Source organism: Melanotaenia boesemani, chromosome 19 (genome assembly GCF_017639745.1).
Source record: "Melanotaenia boesemani isolate fMelBoe1 chromosome 19, fMelBoe1.pri, whole genome shotgun sequence".
Classification (NCBI taxonomy): Eukaryota; Metazoa; Chordata; class Actinopteri; order Atheriniformes; family Melanotaeniidae; genus Melanotaenia; species Melanotaenia boesemani.
This window is the reverse complement of record NC_055700.1, coordinates 4861331-4878307: the sequence shown is the minus strand read 5'-3', so window position 1 is coordinate 4878307 and position 16977 is coordinate 4861331. Positions and strand designations below refer to the sequence as shown.

General features: G+C 39.9%; 1 protein-coding gene across 3 annotated transcripts in view; it reads left to right on the top strand.

The window, feature by feature from the left end:
* The window catches only part of ppp3ccb (protein phosphatase 3, catalytic subunit, gamma isozyme, b), a 34660-nt gene extending 18488 nt beyond the window's left edge, over nt 1–16172 (top strand). Inside the window, exons 4-14 of one of the 3 annotated variants that reach the window (XM_041969292.1) lie at nt 312–423; nt 512–657; nt 1925–2064; nt 4178–4255; nt 4356–4450; nt 4539–4664; nt 5169–5246; nt 7525–7609; nt 9749–9846; nt 11181–11207; nt 14374–16172. In XM_041969292.1, coding sequence (XP_041825226.1) covers nt 312–423; nt 512–657; nt 1925–2064; nt 4178–4255; nt 4356–4450; nt 4539–4664; nt 5169–5246; nt 7525–7609; nt 9749–9846; nt 11181–11207; nt 14374–14549 — 1161 coding nt within the window. In that variant the 3' untranslated portion in view covers nt 14550–16172. Of the gene's footprint in view, nt 1–311; nt 424–511; nt 658–1924; nt 2065–4177; nt 4256–4355; nt 4451–4538; nt 4665–5168; nt 5247–7524; nt 7610–9748; nt 9847–11180; nt 11208–14364 lie in introns of all 3 variants that reach the window. The other 2 variants (XM_041969291.1, XM_041969293.1) reach the window with 2 other exon arrangements.
* Nucleotides 16173–16977: the final 805 nt, after the last annotated feature.

Genomic DNA, 16977 nt, shown 5'->3' with positions numbered 1-16977 from the left:
TTCTTTTCAATGCCAATATTTTTTCTCCTGAAAGCCAAGACTTGAGAGAATGATAATCAGATGATAAAAAGCTGTTGATCTGTGTGTTATTTATTACAAAGAACTGTTGGTAATAAATTTAATGTTGGTCTTTTGGTTGGCCTTTATGGTACTGTATCTATTGATACATTCATTTTACATCATTTTAGCAGAAAAAAGCAGGGGAATTGTTTGGGAGATGCTTTGAATTTCCAGAAAACTCATAATGAAGCATCTGTAAGTTCTGGAGCTAGGAGGTGTTGTGGGATTACCTTTTTCATTTCTGTCTGCAGTGTGTACTGTACTTATGGGCTCTGAAGATCAACTACCCCAACACCCTGTTCCTCCTCAGAGGCAACCACGAGTGCCGACATCTCACAGAGTACTTCACCTTCAAGCAGGAGTGTAAGTGCTGCTGCTCAGCCTGTTTGTCACACAGAGTGTGTCCAACATGTTCAGGGATTCGACTTGTTTGTGTGTGTGTGTCCTCCAGGTAAAATAAAGTACTCTGAACAAGTATACGATGCCTGTATGGAAGCGTTTGACTGCCTGCCACTGGCTGCACTCCTCAACCAGCAGTTCCTCTGCGTGCACGGAGGGCTGAGCCCTGAAATCACCTGCCTGGACGACATACGGAAGGTGAGAAAGAGACATTCAGACTGTCTGTAGGGACGCTGATGGTTCAGCTGTGAGAAGAGACATGAACAGTAAAGCCATGTAAAAGGAGAGGTTTCACAAATCTTCGCTGTATGTTAATTTGGGAGCGGGTTTCACCTCTGACTGCCTCTGTCCCACTGATGAGGTTTAAAAGCTGTGACCTGTAGGCTTCTCTTTGAGAACAACATATGCTATCAGCTGGTAAAATGAGAAGTATTGATTAAGACAGCCATAAGAAATCCCTCTCACCTGTCCCTGGTAAGATGATAAATGGAAACACCTGGCTGAAGGCCAAAATATCTGCACATCAGAGACCAGTTAGCCCAGTTTTTCTACCTTAGATATGATAAATAGCCAATGTGTTGCACTGGAGCTTTTGCAAAGAATGCTAAACCAAGGAAATTATCATGATGATAAGCTGATAAAGTTTTCCCCCTCCCTGCGCCATTTCTGAACCAAAGAAACATAATTGTTTAAAGCAGACAAACATGCTGGAAGCTTGCAAACATGGACTGGCAATGAATATTGCAGTAGCAGGCAGGAGTGACTGAGGCAGGCAGTGGTAATGGGCAGAATTTTAACAGTAGCAGGATTGAAAAGGTAGTTTGGTGCAGGGCTCTACTTCAGTCCTTCTCAAAGCTGTTTTTTTCCTTCGTTTTTATTTGCCAGCATGATTTTTAGATTTGGTTTCTATTGAAACATTTAGCAAACTCTGCAAATTTGTTAACTCTTCTCCAACAGTTTACCATTTTTAGAGATCAGCAAATCACACATTTAGATGCTGATTTAGAAATGAGTTAAAAATAAGAATAAGGTGATAACTTAGACTTTTTAAGTGCAGCATGTCTGCAGTGCAAATAAATGAGATTCATGCAGCAATCATCTTATGTACATAGGCTGTATTATTTGATCAACTTGATTACTTTGCAAGTGCATGTCTGAGTCAAGACGCTTTATGTACACTCAACTTGGACTCTGTAGGCGAATCAGTGTCTAATCATGTGACTTTTAAAGTGACAAACAACAAATCTGATTCCTGCTAACGTTACCACAACTGGCTGGTTGATGGAATTTGGTTTCATGTGAGAAGGTAACATCACCTTTTTAAATACTGCAGATGTTTTCTCTGTCAGTCTCACAACTGATCCAAAACATTTCCAAAACAGAGGTTGCATTAAAATAAGTTTTTTAACTCAAATGAAAGGGTATGAAATGCTCCTTCTCCTAACCTGACTGCGTTTCTGTGCAGCTGGACCGGTTTAAGGAGCCTCCGGCCTTCGGGCCCATGTGTGACCTGCTGTGGTCAGACCCGGGAGAGGACTACGGCTCAGAAAAGACCCAGGAACACTTCTGCCACAACAGTGTCCGAGGCTGCTCTTATTTCTACAGGTAGTAGCGCTGGCTGCTCGAACACATCCTGCTTCATACCAAGCAGACACACAGCAGCCGGCTCTGTTAATCTGAGCTGATTAAAGCTTTTCCAAACAATGGCTTATCTCTGGATAAGTGACCGCTGCTTAAATCCACTGTCACACTGATACTGAAAATAAATATTAGCATTCTCTACTCTGTCTTAATATTTGTACTGAATTTGCATTGTTGACATCACATGGAGGTCACAGGGGAGGGAAAGCTGCTGCTGCTGCTGCTCAAAAGCCTCTTTTAGCCAGTGTCAGTTTGTTTTAGTTGCTCCAATGTGTTTCTGTTGTGTCTCTCGTGGATGTGTTACAACCTTCTGTTGTTTCATTTGGCTGAAAAGGCTGGGAGCACATCCACCGAGCTTTTAGCTTTTAGTTTCAGATTGTGGCCACTTTCCTGATGGCACAAACAAAGTCATGCAAACATCAAGGAGACTAGAAATGAGGAGGAGAGAGCTGGGAGCCACAAAGAAACATATTTAGATAAATTATTGCAGCAGTAATCCTGTTAATTTCTTAGAGATTTTAGATAAATCAAATGAAAATGTTAATCTTTTGGAGGAGAAGTCAGACAGTCAGTAAACTATTTGGTATCTGAGGAGACTATACACACAATTGATGGTTTGTTAAGCTCTCTGCAGAGCAGCATTTCAAAAATTAACAATTTTGGGATCTTGCGCTTAAACAGTCGTGTGCAAAAGTCTTGAGTCACTTGATTTAAAGTGGTCTTGAGCAATAGTTCTTCAGGCTTTCTGGACATCTTTCAAAGTGTTTCTTTGGGCGTTTGCAGCTTTTTCAGGCCTAGCAGGCCACTTTCAGAGGAGTGTGTTTCCTTAAGTAATTTAACTGTGACTCATTTAAACCTAAAAAAGACTCTTAAGTCAAGGGATCTTAACAAAGAACCAGTTTTAAATTGGATCTTTTGGTACTTGGTTATGAGCAACTTGTCAGAAAGTCACAGACTTTATTTACATTAACACAGTTTGACGGGCAGAAAAGATCACAAAGTGATTATTAAACCTTAGCTGAAAACTAAACTCAGCCCAAAAAGGAAGGGAATTTGTGTTTGGTTGATTATTTCTCTCTTTAATAACACCAGTTCTTGGAAAGTCTGATTAGTCACCTTTACAACAAGGTATAACTTGTAAAGATCATGCTCTGTTGAATGAGCTTCACAGCTGAACATGTGGGTGGTGCCACTAAAAAATGTGCCAAACTCCAGCTTGATCATACTTGCCTCATACTGGTCACTAGTCTGGTTTTGCTGTGGGATGACATTCTATTCCTCAACCATGAGCTGATAGTCAACTAGTATAGTTGTGTTTGTCACTCTTACATGTACAGCACAACTAAGCTGATCCCAAAGGTGTCAAACAGGTCATTTCATCCTCTTTACTTCCAAATTTAAATTCCAGATTCTGGTGGTGATGATTCTGAGAGTGTTGCCATCCTGGAGCAAGTTAGCTCTCTTCTGGAGATACAGAATTTAATGCCATTATGTCTGTCTATAAATTAGGTGCCATTCAGGTACTAGTTATACATCTGCGACTGGCACACTGGAGAACATTTTAAACATTTTTTAGAGGGCGCTACCCACATTAATGACTCTATTGCTGCTTCCACAGAAGCACGATTCTTACAAGCTTTACCTCATTGTAAAGGTGACTAATCAGGCTGTCCAACATGTTAAATGCAACACCAGCTGGTATTAACAGGGAGAAATAACCAATCAAACACAAATTTCCTTACTTATTTACTCGTTTCCTCTATAGCTTTGAAAATGATTGCAGGATTTTTAGTTGAAAGGCTGTAAAAGAAGCTGCAGTGTTGTGTATTCTCTAATTGTAAAAGCTCAGGCTGATACATTTCTGAAGTGAGTTGGCATTTTTGATGAGCTCATAAAGCCCCTCGAGCTCCTGAGAAAAATCCCCAACCTTTATCAATCCGTAGTTTTAGCACCATTAACATCTCTTGTTCTTTGAGTATCAGGAGGTTCAGTGTCTGTTTGAACAAACTGGCCTCTCCTCCCCCTCCCACGTCCCGATGCCCTTTCTACAGTAACTCACACGTCTTTTGTTTTTCAGTTACCCGGCAGTATGTGACTTCCTGATGAACAATAACCTGTTGTCTGTAATACGAGCACATGAAGCTCAGGATGCGGGGTGAGTCACCATTTTGATTGGTTAGAGCTTTTGATTTTTTTCCGTATATTTAAATCACATCTGAGGTGCTCACTTAGAGGTCTAAATGTTTGTCTGCCAGGTATCGGATGTATAGAAAAAGTCAAACAACAGGCTTCCCATCCTTAATCACAATCTTCTCTGCTCCCAACTACCTGGATGTGTACAATAATAAAGGTAAAATGAATGGAAGAATGGAAACCATGGCAACAGGTTGGAAAGTCCTTGAATGTAGAGATGCTGATGACTGTGTTTTTGTCCCCAGCTGCGGTGCTGAAATACGAGAACAATGTGATGAATATTCGGCAGTTTAACTGCTCTCCTCATCCCTACTGGCTGCCCAACTTCATGGATGTCTTCACCTGGTCTCTGCCTTTTGTTGGAGAAAAGGGTTAGTGCTCATCGGATGCAAGCCTAAATTATTAGAATTCATACCTGAAGTCAGTTTAATGTTATAGAAATCAGAGCTGTGCAGAGTTCTGTCTTCTGTCCATGTCCTCTTTTACAGTTGTTTTTATTAAAGGAAATAATTAGACAAACCCTTCATCCACCCCTACCTCCTCGGGTACACCTCGGTAACCACTAGAGCAGGGATCCTTAATCCTGGTCCACTAGGACTGGTGTCCTGCATGTCCCTCCAGCACACCTGACTCAGACTTGTGCAGAGCTTGACTGCTAATTACTCATTGATTCAAGTCAGGTATTTTGCAGCAGGAAAACATCTAAAATCTGCAGGACCAGGAGTAAGGATCCCTGCACTGGAGGGAGCTGCCACTGGACAGAAATATGCCAGAATTGCCTCAACAACTGATACCGTTTCACACAAGCCAGCTGGATTCATACTTGCAGGACGTCGCTTTTTATTCTGTTTTACCTGCTGTCTCTGTGTGTTCAGTGACAGAGATGCTGGTGAACGTGTTGAACATCTGCTCTGACGACGAGCTGATGTCTGAAGGAGACGACACCTGTGAGGGTAAGCCAGCTTCTCATCACTGACTCCTCTATAGTTATTTATTTCGATAAGGATGTTCAGCTGTCGCTCATTGCAGTTAATCTCAACTTGTTCATAGTTTGTAAATCTGAAACTCAGCAGTTTGTCACCTGTCTTTGTTTCTGTCACATTTGCGGGTTTGCAGGTTTCATTTGCAGAAACTCGTCTTGGTGTTGGAAACTCAAGTCTACTTTACAGCTAATTCACACATTTATTTTTAATTCCTACAATTTGACTTGTGTGTATTCTGGATCTCTGCTGTAACTCACAGTTAAAGATGATTTCAAACAAGCCTGTGCTGGTTGTAAAACCATTTTGTTAGGCTTTTTCTGCTTGTTAACAGAAGCCTGAAAGCAAATCAGTGATGCAGCGTCTTCATATGATCTGCCAGTCTCGCATCATGTAAAGAAACGCCCTCTTGTTGAATTACTTTGACAAGTTCTAGAGGATGGCATTTAACAAAGTCGAAGCAGAACATTGGACGCTGCTGTGCTTTCTTTAATATTACTAACACAATGGCTTTTCACAGCGTGTATCAACAAGACGTATAGAACAATGTGCCCTCAAGCTGCTTTCAATCAATAGGACAGTCCTGTTCAAATGAGACATCTTTCCAGCTGCTTTTAATCACACCTGCCCCCTCCAGCTGTTGTCTATTAGAAACATCCCTACAAGCTTCAACTGCTGCCATTCAGATACATCCGTCCAGCTGCTGTCTATTGGACAGGCCCTATCCATCTACCGTCTGTCAATCAGACACACCTCTCCATTTGCTGTCCATCAGTCAGAAATGTCCCTCAAGCTGCTGTCAGACATGCCCCTCCTGCTTCTAACAATCAGACACGCCCCTTCATTGGCTGTCTATCAGACACGCCCCTCACGATTTTGTTGATCAGACACCCTCCTCCACCAGACCTCTGCTGTCCGCCTCATTTCCTTGTATTATTGTTTGATTCATTATATCTACTAAAGCAGACAAGGAATTAATCTTTAAAGCTCCACTTAAGTATTTTCATGTTATTTCATTTAGTTTGGATGCAATGAATAAAGCTTTTAAGTAAGTAATGAACTGATACATATCAAAGTTATCAAATGTGTGTCCAGCATCAGTTTAATCCACATCTCTACAGAGAGCAGGATGGTACAACTGTGAGGGAGTTAAAGTTAGACCACGGTGTGTTTCATAGACGTGAAGAGACATGTCAGAGGATGCCGCAGTTTGTCTCATTGATGTGTTTAAGAGATTGTGGACATGCTGCAGCATAGTACTGTGGATGTCTCTAAATACCTCCAGTGAGCAGTCAGAGAAAGGCTCAGTGTAAAGACTGTCATGTTGCCATGGTGACCATCAGTGGGTGTTTAACACTGAATGTGATTAATCAAATACAGTTGAGCCTGAGGAGGAAGTGAAACCCTTAAGAAAGTCTTAAGTGTGATGCAAGCTGTTAAAACTTGAAGTCGTACAGTAGCTTGGTGTCGGAGCTCAGCAGCTAGTTTGTGTAGTTAATACCTCATGGTACCATAAGCACGCCCTCCTCTGTGTTTGTAACAGATCCACAAAAATGGTTTGACAGGACATGTGTGTGTATTGCAGTGACAACATAGTTGCTTCGATGCCAGGTTCTGAGTCTGCAGATCTCTTAAAGATGGTGGGTAGTATGCGCGGTGTGATCAGTAGTAACACAGAGAAGCATATTCTTGATGCAACCAACAGGCGAGTCACTGCCTCTTTGTTTTCAGAGGGCCAGTATCAGACACACCAGCATTAGACAGCTTTATCTGATTACACTCTGCACTCTTCTCTCCTGATGACTTCATGCAGGCTGTAGAAGATTCGGACCAGAAACATCCGAAATACGTTTTAACTTGCATCTCCATGAAGGAAATTGTGTTATGTGGCTGCTGATTGGGTTTGGACTTTTCAAACCCTCCTGGTTGCTTATTTTGCTTTGCAGTGGACCAGACAGTACCGGAAACCATGCACTGACAAATGTTCTGTGTTGTTTGGAATGCAAACTGCGATTAAATACTTTAATTTTTTTGGTAATTGTAATTAATGTATTAAAGTCCCACCCCTAATATTTTGATCTCATTTTTACTCACATGTATAACCCTGCGTAGAAGATCATTTCCTGAGCTGTGGAACATATAATGACTTATTCTGTGTTGCATTTTATTTGGTTTTTGTAACTGTGTTATGATTCGGTAACTGTAATAGAAAACTGATCTTTTTTTCCTCTCCTCTGATTTTGCTCTTCAGGCGGAGCTCCCGCTGTCAGGAAGGAGGTGATCCGAAATAAGATCCGGGCTATTGGAAAAATGGCTCGCGTCTTCTCTGTGCTCAGGTGTGTTTTATAGGTCTGATTGTCAACGGGAATTTTACATGAAAACACATTTTTAAGGCAGAAAACGCTGTCTCAGTAGTCTGGCCAGCTACCCTCGAGGATCATATGATGCTTTTTGTTAGTTTTTATTTAAATCATTCTGGTCTGTTTCATTTGAATGAATGAGTATGAAAGATAGACTTATCTCAAAAAGTTTTAAAAAATTAGGTTATTGAACAAAAAATACAGTTTGAGCCTGTACAGAGTGCTTTCCTTTTTCCAGCTTCTGCTCCACTTTAGTATAAGGCTAATGACTTTCATTTTTTCTTGAGTTACATGTGTCCTCTTTTAGTCCTGCAGAAGTGTGTCAGAATAATTTGTCCTTAAATTGTGACTGTCCCTGTTCTGGTTAGTTCAGTACCAGAAAAGCATTACAGATGCGTTGCTGTTGATTTGATCATTATCACAGTGTGACAGCAGCTGGCTGATTAATTCTGCTTTCATCTGACAGCAGTTTGTTAGTGTCTCTCTCAACCTCGCTTCATAAACCAGTTACTTGTGTCAAGTTGTTAAACATCACTGCAGTCATGTGAAACAGAGGAGACAAGAAAAACACACCACCCACACACTGACATCAGGGACGTACCTACATCCAGAACCACAGACACAAACATAGATACAGTATCTAATCATAGAAAACTCATTTCCAGTTCCTTTGAAGCAGTGTCAGACATTCGATGCTTTCATGTGATAAATTGTTGCCGCTGTCAAAGTGGAGTCTCCAGCAGAAGCTGCATTGTCTTTACCTGAATAGATTAGAAGCATCTGCATCTGTGTCATCTGCATAGAATCATAGTTTCTGTATAGTTAGTTTATGAAAACCTGTGGTCCAGTGATGGAACCATGTTTTTATTTTCAAAATTGGACAATCCTGGTGTGCAGATGACTTGGTCAACATGCTGACACTTAAATGACTGCAGGAAAAGCCACAGAAAGAAGGCTCTTAATTTAACCTGATTTAACCACAAGGTCTATTTTATATGACTCTTGTCTGAAATTAAATACTCAAAATAAATTAAGTACGGTGCCAGTCAAAATTCTGGACACACTTTCCCAGTAGATTTAATGGGTAACATTTGGCTGCATGTATACTCCTGGTCTTAAAGGCAAAATAACTAGCATTGACACCTAGTGTTTCAAATCAGAACTGCAGCCGAAAGAGAAAAACACAATATTGATCCTCGTTTTATTCCGTTTTTGGTCTTTGCTTTTTTAGCAGGATGCCGAGGCTTTTTAGGTTTTTCTGAAACTATTTCTGGTCCGCTTCTTTCACTAGCTTCCATACCTGCATGCTGCTGCTTTTTTGCCGACATAAAATACTAAACGCTGCCTTGTTGTTGTTAGGCAACCGTGGGGAGTCGCATATGATTGGTTAAGGAACCAGGAAGTAGGAAAGAGCAACACAGTGCACCCGAGTTATTCCGGCACGGAACTCTTATTTTGAAGGAGAAAAACTTGACAAAGACATTGTTGATGTAGGAGACAGATTGTTTATAGGGAAGCTTCCTTTTATCCCTCGCAGCAAATAAGAACATTTTAAATTATTTTTAAGGAAAAAAATCCTAATTATTTAGCCTTTAAAAGAAAGCTGAGACGTGTTAAGATATGTGTTACTGTGTCAGAGTAAATTCACCTGAAACACAGTAGGAAAATGAAGTGTGTGTATACTTCACTATAAAACATCTTTCATCTCCATGGAAACTAGCAGGACCTTCATGATTAAATTCTAACAAAGGCAGGGTCATAGGAGAATACTTTGGCAAAGATTTTAGAGCTGGAATAAAACTTTTGACCAGAAAACAGTAAAAGTAAGACATGATTATTATTCCTAGATCCCAGAGTTTCTGTCCCCATGATTTTAGCATGCTACCTGTTAGGATTGTTACAGTTGTTATAAAGTGTGTTTAATAACATACAGACATGAAGAAATCATTAACATGATCAATGAAAATATACTTCATAATGTCCTCCATCTATCTGGAGGCCTTTTTTCTTCTTCTTCTTTTTTGTTTTTTTTTTTTTTGGAAAAGCATAGTTTTTATTTCAGTCTGGATCATCAGCTGATATGTCAGCTTAAGTTTGTTGTTTTTGTGTTTTCAGAGAGGAGAATGAGAGTGTGCTGCAGCTGAAGGGGCTGACCCCAACAGGAACGCTGCCTCTGGGGGTTTTATCCGGAGGTCGACAAACCCTTCAAAGCGGTGAGTGGTAACAGCCGGACAGCATCCCACCAAACACTAACCAGAGTCCAGCTAACACTAACTGCCCCTTGCCTGCACTCACACCCCAAGACTAACCACTGACAAAATGCCCCCAGCCCCTCCTCATCAACACTACAGCACACACATAGGGACACACACATTTCAGATGCTGTGGTGTTTAGAGATCTCCACCATACTGCCCTCCAAAGACCCACAGAGAGGCTGAAGCCTGGACCAGAAAACTGTGTAAACAGCTGAAAAGATGTCACATCTGGCTTAATTTTCTTCTTGTCTATACTGTTACAGTAACATTAAGAGTTTTAAAAAGATGTGAAAACTCTGGATTTTAGGATTTATGATCATAAATAAGATAAACTTGATATTAAAGTTGTACAGTGATATCACATCCCAACCGGAGCTCTGCCTCCTATCGGACAAAGCCACTTCTGCAGTTTTAAAGCTCAGAGGGTTCTCACTTCACACACACAGTTGTTTGTCCATTCAGAGACGCCGTAGTAAAAATGGCTGTTGTTGTGTTAATAGATATAAATGGCTCATTCTAGGAGAATAAAAGTTATTTCTGTAAAGCAGTTGGACACCTATAGAAACAGTTTTAAATGATATATTCCATTTTTCTGATTCCATTTTTGATTTTATGATTGACTGTTTCAACATGAGATGCTTTTTATATTCAACTGAGTATTTAATTTAGTATTTGCTTACAATAGTGTCATGGATTTTTCTACAAATTTGAACACTATAGCGTCTCTGTTGGCACATTTTCTTTTAAAGCCAAATAAAATCACTGCAAAGCAGGATCGTCTTAAAACAGCAAGCCAATCAGATGAGTATCAAAAGGAGCCTTTGCCAGCAGTTCTAGCCAAATTTATTTTTCATTGATGGGATTTTTTTATGTTATTTTAGTCTTTGTTAATGAAGCCAAGAAAAATCTAAATTTTCCTTTTCTTCTAGCAGTTTTCTGAGTGGCGTTCAAAGGTTGTAAAATCTTGACTTCAGCTCAGCAGCTGTAGCTGCAGTTGGACTTTTCAGGGCAGCATGGTGTCGACACATCCCCACATAAACCCTGATCACGATGATGATGTTGATGATGATGATGATTATTGTTCCACCTCCTCTGTGAACCATGCAGCTCTAACCTCTGTGGTCGTGGTGGAGGTTGTGGGGTGGGGTGGGGGTTGTAAGATGATTGACTCCATGTTAACAGGACTGACTGATTGCAGTGATAACGTGACTGACTGAATGCATTGATATTTAACGTTCCCACTCTCTCTCCATTGGTTTGGGGCATGGCACTTCTACTCACGCTTACACAGCCACCGTAGAGGCAGAAGAGGCACGAGGTATGCAACCTTTTCTGTTCGTCTGTCTCCATCTGTGTGTTTGTCTGTGTTTAGTTGTGTCAGTGAGCATCTCTGTTCAGATAAAATACTCTGGAGACTAGATGTGCTGATTTGGAGACAATTTTCCTGCAGAGTTTTGGTTTTAAGGCTGTGGAAATGCAACTTAGGACCAGAAACTAGATCTTACCTCAACTTATATATTAAGTTTAGAACTTGCTCACATGCTTAGTGAGAGGTATTGAGAGTCAAAACACTAGAATTTGGAGTGATGAAAATGTAGAGAAATGTGTTTTTAAAAAAGAGAGACCGCTTTCAGTTCTAAGGTTTTACATACCAGGATTAAAAAAAATCCTCTGGTCCTTATCAGGTCTTTAATTCAGGTAAATACAACCTCAGATCAACACATTATTTAATGAGCAAAAACCAAGCCTTAAATTAAGTATATAATTACCGCTTCCATTGGAATTTAGAAGTTAAATAACAACAAAATGCCGCTTATCAAATGCTCCATTAATTGATCATCAACGCAGAAATTTATTCTGTTTCCTGATCTGGGGCATTCAGATGTGTGCTGACGTGATGCCAAAGAGGAAAATCATCAGCAATCATCTTAAAGAAGCAACTGTTCCTGCCTATTAATCTGGAAAGGGTTATAAGGTTATTTCCAGACACTTTTGAGTCCATCCATCTACAGTGAGAAAACTTTATTCACAAGTAGAAAATGTTCAAGACAATTTTCAGGCTTTCAGGAGTCGACCTCCCAGCAAGTTCATCCCAATGTCAGAAATGGTGCAGTACCCAGAGAACTGCAACCCCCCCATTAGCTACATCTCAGACTCTCCAGACTTTAGTTAGCATGTTAAATGTTAACGTTCATGACAGTACAATTAGAAGCAAGCTACACAAGTGGGACGTGTTTGGAAGGGTTCCAGGAGAAAGTCTATTCTCTTTAAAAACAACATGGCAGCACCGCTTAGGTTTCCATAGCTGCGTCTAAGCAAACCGCAAGATTTCTGGAACATTGTCCTTTAGAAAGACCCAACTAAAGTGGAGATGTTTAGTCAAAATGCACCGCAGCATGTTTAGAGAAAACCAAACAACATATCAGCACAAACATCTCATACCAGCTGTCAAGCACGGTGGTGGGGGGATAGTGATCTGGGCTTGTTCTGCAGCCACAGGACCTGGACACCTTGCAGTCACTGAGTGGACCATAAACTCATATTGTAGAGTTAAATGTGAGTCCATCTTTCTGAGAGCTAAAGCTTGGCTGAAATTGTCTTATGGAACAGGACGATGATCCCAAGCACAGCAGCAGATCTACAACAGAATGACTGAAAAAGAAAAGAATCAAGGTGTTGACATGATCCAGTCAAAGTCCAGACCTCAAACTGGCTTAAATACCGTGGTGGGCCCTTCAGAGAGCTGTGCAGAAACAAGTCCTGGAAACTCTGATAAACTGAAGCAACTTGGTAATTAAGAGTGGAGCAAAGTTCCTCCACAGCCATGTGAGAAAACTTGATGTAAAAAATGATTTGTTGAAGTTGTTGCTGCCAAATAAGTTTGTACAAACTGCTGAATCATGACGTGGGCTTAGTAATGATCTGGTAAGGACCATTTGAGATTGTATTTCTTTTTTTACATGCGGTCTTATTAATGAAACCTTAGAAGTGATGTCCTGAAATTCTTTTACATCACTGTAAATAACAGGTTGAGTGTAAGTAATAAACAGATAAACCAGTTTGTTGATTCATCATTGCAGTGGACATCCATCATGGTTTTAAGGAGTACGAGTGTAGGAGTTTACAGATCCAGTTTGTTCCTTTTGCACCAAGCAGAGATAACAAAACTAAATGAATAAAGAAATAAAGAGGACTCTTCATTTGAGCAGGGTCCTGTCATGAGTTTAACACACTGCACAGCAGCGTCTGCAGCTCTACACGAGCACACCGCCATCATTCTGCAGCTCAAATGTGCCAGAACGTTCCGAGTGGAACTTAAAGTTCTGCACAAATGACTCCCACAGAACCAAATGTTCTGCTACGTCCCTAAAGTTCAGTTTTCACTCGTCACAGCCTGCTTTCAAGTTTAATTCTCAGATGTACAGTAGAAGCTGGGTTTTAGCCAGGAAAAGGGAGCAAAGTTGTCTTTTTTGTCACTGATGTTTAGTGTTAGCAGTAGTTTGTATTTAAAGTGAAATGTTCATTTTAATGAAAGTCTGTTTCTTTGCCTTTATGCCGTCTTTGTCCTGTTCTGAAGTAAGTTTTTTTCTCTTGGTTCAGTTTTCTGTCAACTCCGTGTATTTTTAATAATAATAATGACGATGATGTCAGCAGGAGGGTCAGAAAGTAATCAGCTATATAAGACAGAAAAGGTATTTTTTTTTAAAAAAAAAGGTAGAATACCTAAAACTAAAGTAACAAGAAGTTCTAAAAAATCATCAATTAAATTGTAAAAGGTGAGAATTCTGATCATTTTATGTTATTTACATTTTTTTATTTTGTTTCTTTATTTTAATCTTTATTTAATTCCTTTGAAAAATATTAGTATTTATATTAATTAAAATGCTATATCAGTATAATTACTTAATCAGACAGAAAATCTAAATAGAATAATGAAAATTCTGAAAAATAATTGGTGAAATAGCAAATAACCATATTGATTATAATTATGTAAAATAAAAAAGCAAGAAAAATGTACATAAACTATAAAATGTAACCAAGAAAAATTTTAGAAAAAATTGTCATTAAAATGTGACATTTTAATGGTTTAAATTTGATTAAATTTACTGGCAAATATTAATTTTAAATTAAAGAGTAAATTCTGTGTCACAAATATTAAGGAAAACAATGAACACATCTTATTTAATAAATGACAAACATTTTTATACTTTTGGTTATCTACAATATATATATATATATATATATATATATATATATATATATATATATATATATATATTTATTTCCAGTTAAGATATAGTGGAGCTGATTTTTCAGGGGCTGTTAGAAAACAGGACTTGAACGTGGTACAAACCTCCGTAACGAATCAGCGTGAGTTCAGGCTTAGTGACTTTCTGACTCTCCTGTGTTTGCCTGTGTTTCTGGTCCTGGTCTCTGTGACCCGCCTCTCTAACAAGACTGCCGTCTCGTTGCAGCCATCCAAGGCTTCAACCCGCAGCACAAGATCCAGAGCTTTGAGGAGGCCCGAGGTCTGGACCGGATCAATGAGCGGATGCCCCCCCGCCGCGACAGCAAGCTGAACGAGGGTCCGCCCTCCCTCAACAACCTGCCAGCCAGCACTGGACCCCCGGACAAGAACGGCACCAATGCTCAGGCTTAGTTCCTCCACCCTGCCTCCTCATCTCCCTTCCTCCTCCCCCTCCCCTTCCTTCTTCCTTCTTTCTTCCTTCCCCTCCATCTTTCTCTGAGAGCCGAGGAGAGGAGGCGGTTCAGTCCGAGCGCTTATTTATTTTATCACCGAGTAAATATCATGGTTTCAGACTGAAAAGAGACTCGGGCTGCTGGTACTCTACTCCACACCTGTGTGCCGGCCTTCTGTACTCTTCTTTTTGTTTTTTTCTTTGATTGGGGAGGAAGTGATGCTCATTGAAACGCTGTGTTTGTGCCCACACACACACAAATACATCCATCCTTTCTTATGCCAACGATAGTGTGACTGAGCTCTGTGGAGCGAGTATTGACATTTATACTATATACATACATATATATATTTGTATGTGTTTGTGTGTGTATATATATATATATATATATAAACACACACACACATATTTTAATTGTTCCCTCTTTTCAATGTGATGTTTTTTTTTGTGTTTGTTTTTTTTTTTTTTACAACACATAGACTTAATTATCCAGAGCAGGGAGAAGGAGGTGAGATGAGTTAAAGGTTATTCCGCTTCATTACAACTGTGAGGGTAAGACCACCGGAGAGATGCGGAGCTTCAGTTCAGACCGAATGTGGAGGAAAAAGTCAGACTTCTGCTGGGTCGCTGCAAAAGGACGAAGTGAGAAACAGATGCAGAGAAAAGGGCAGCAGAAAAAGACTTAAAAGCCAATTCAGTACCAGAAAATCTGTGATAAGAAAGACGAAAACGCTGGTTTCAGTTCAGACTTTCATCCGCTGACGGGATTTATTGCTGTTTTTTTTTAAAGGGTGTCACTCTGCAAATGGTAAAAACCTTAAATAAAAAGTATTCAATGAAAGTAACTGAGTGAATTTGGAGTTTGATGCAGTTTTTTCAACCTGAAGCATAACTTTAGTGTCAATGATCGCTAGAAAGTGTAGAAAGAAAATATTAATCTCTTAAAAATAAGATGTGTGTTAAAATAAAATCAATAAAACTTGACATTAAACAATGTATTTTTGAGTTCTCAGATTTTTCTTAAACGTTACAGTTAAATATAAAATCAATCTTTAAAAAATTAAACATATTGAAAATAATAAAAAAAAAACATCTGAAGATTTGAATTTAATTGCCTAACGAATCTGAATAATTGAATATAAAAGTCTTATATTATAAAAGTCTAATTCTGTGACGTCATTGGTCCTTGTCGCATCGCCGCCGCATGCATCTGTGCTGATGGCCGAGAGCTTCGTTATTTCTGATTAAAGTTTTAATAAAGTGGAATAAACCTTGAAAGTATAAATGTGAAGCGGAGTTGGGGGAGGTGTGGGTGTGCTTCAGGTGTGTTTCCTGTGTGATGAGGACCGGGGTGGGGTTGATCTTATGTGTTGCTTGATAATTTTTTTTGTTTGTTTTTTTGGAAGGGGGGTTGGGTGGGTGGTGGCGAGTGCTGGGCCTCATTTCTCAGAGCATATCTCACAGAATGTACAGAACCACATTTTCTTTACAGCTTCATCTGAAACTTTTTGTGGAGTTCATGTACTGCGAGGCCTCTCATTTATGTAGACGTTTCACTCCATTCGAATAAAAAACGGAAAAGTACGTCTGTTGTCAGCTTGTTTAAATGCTGCTGCTTTCAAGGCTGCTGCCAGGCAGCCAATCAGAAACCAGCGTGGGAGCAGATGCTTTCATGTCTCTTAGCAACGCAGACTCTCCACACGGTTACCTGCCGATGAAGGTCAGCGATGATGAAAACTCCAGCAGCGGGGGCGTCTGAACGCAGCACGACCAAAGTGATGGGTGTCGCCACGGAAACGCTGAGGCGTGAAACTGTTGTAACATGAAGAGGTGTCGTGTTGCTGTCGAGCAGCTTGTGTTTCACACACTTCCACGTATGTGTGTGTTCAGAGAGGAGTCGGCACAGGATGAGGGAGAGATGAAGTCGAAGTGTGTCAGCAGAGGGGTGGAAAAGATGTGGAGAGAGGTGGAAATGTGAAAGCAGAGATCAGTGATTTAAGTGAAGATGGAGGCGAGTCCATCCTTTTAGTTTCATTACAGACGATTTTCTTGGTTTTCTGATCACTGTGTTTGTGTTAGTGGCCATTATGTCTCTTCCATGTAGTAATTAGTGATGCATGTCCTTAGTTTTTGTCATTTTTGTCCCCTTATTTTAATTATTTTTTGTGTCTTTTCAGTCACTTTGTTTCTGTGTTTCATCTTCACAGTTGTGCTTTTGATTGTTTAAACTGAACAGAAACAGATTTAAGTTTAGACAACTTTATTTATCCTAAATTCATTTGCAACTGGCAAAGATCAGAGATCAGAATCTCGAAATATTTAAAGCATTAACAACCTCATGGGTACGTAAATAAATCATGAGATCAACGGCTTGTCAAACCAATAAAA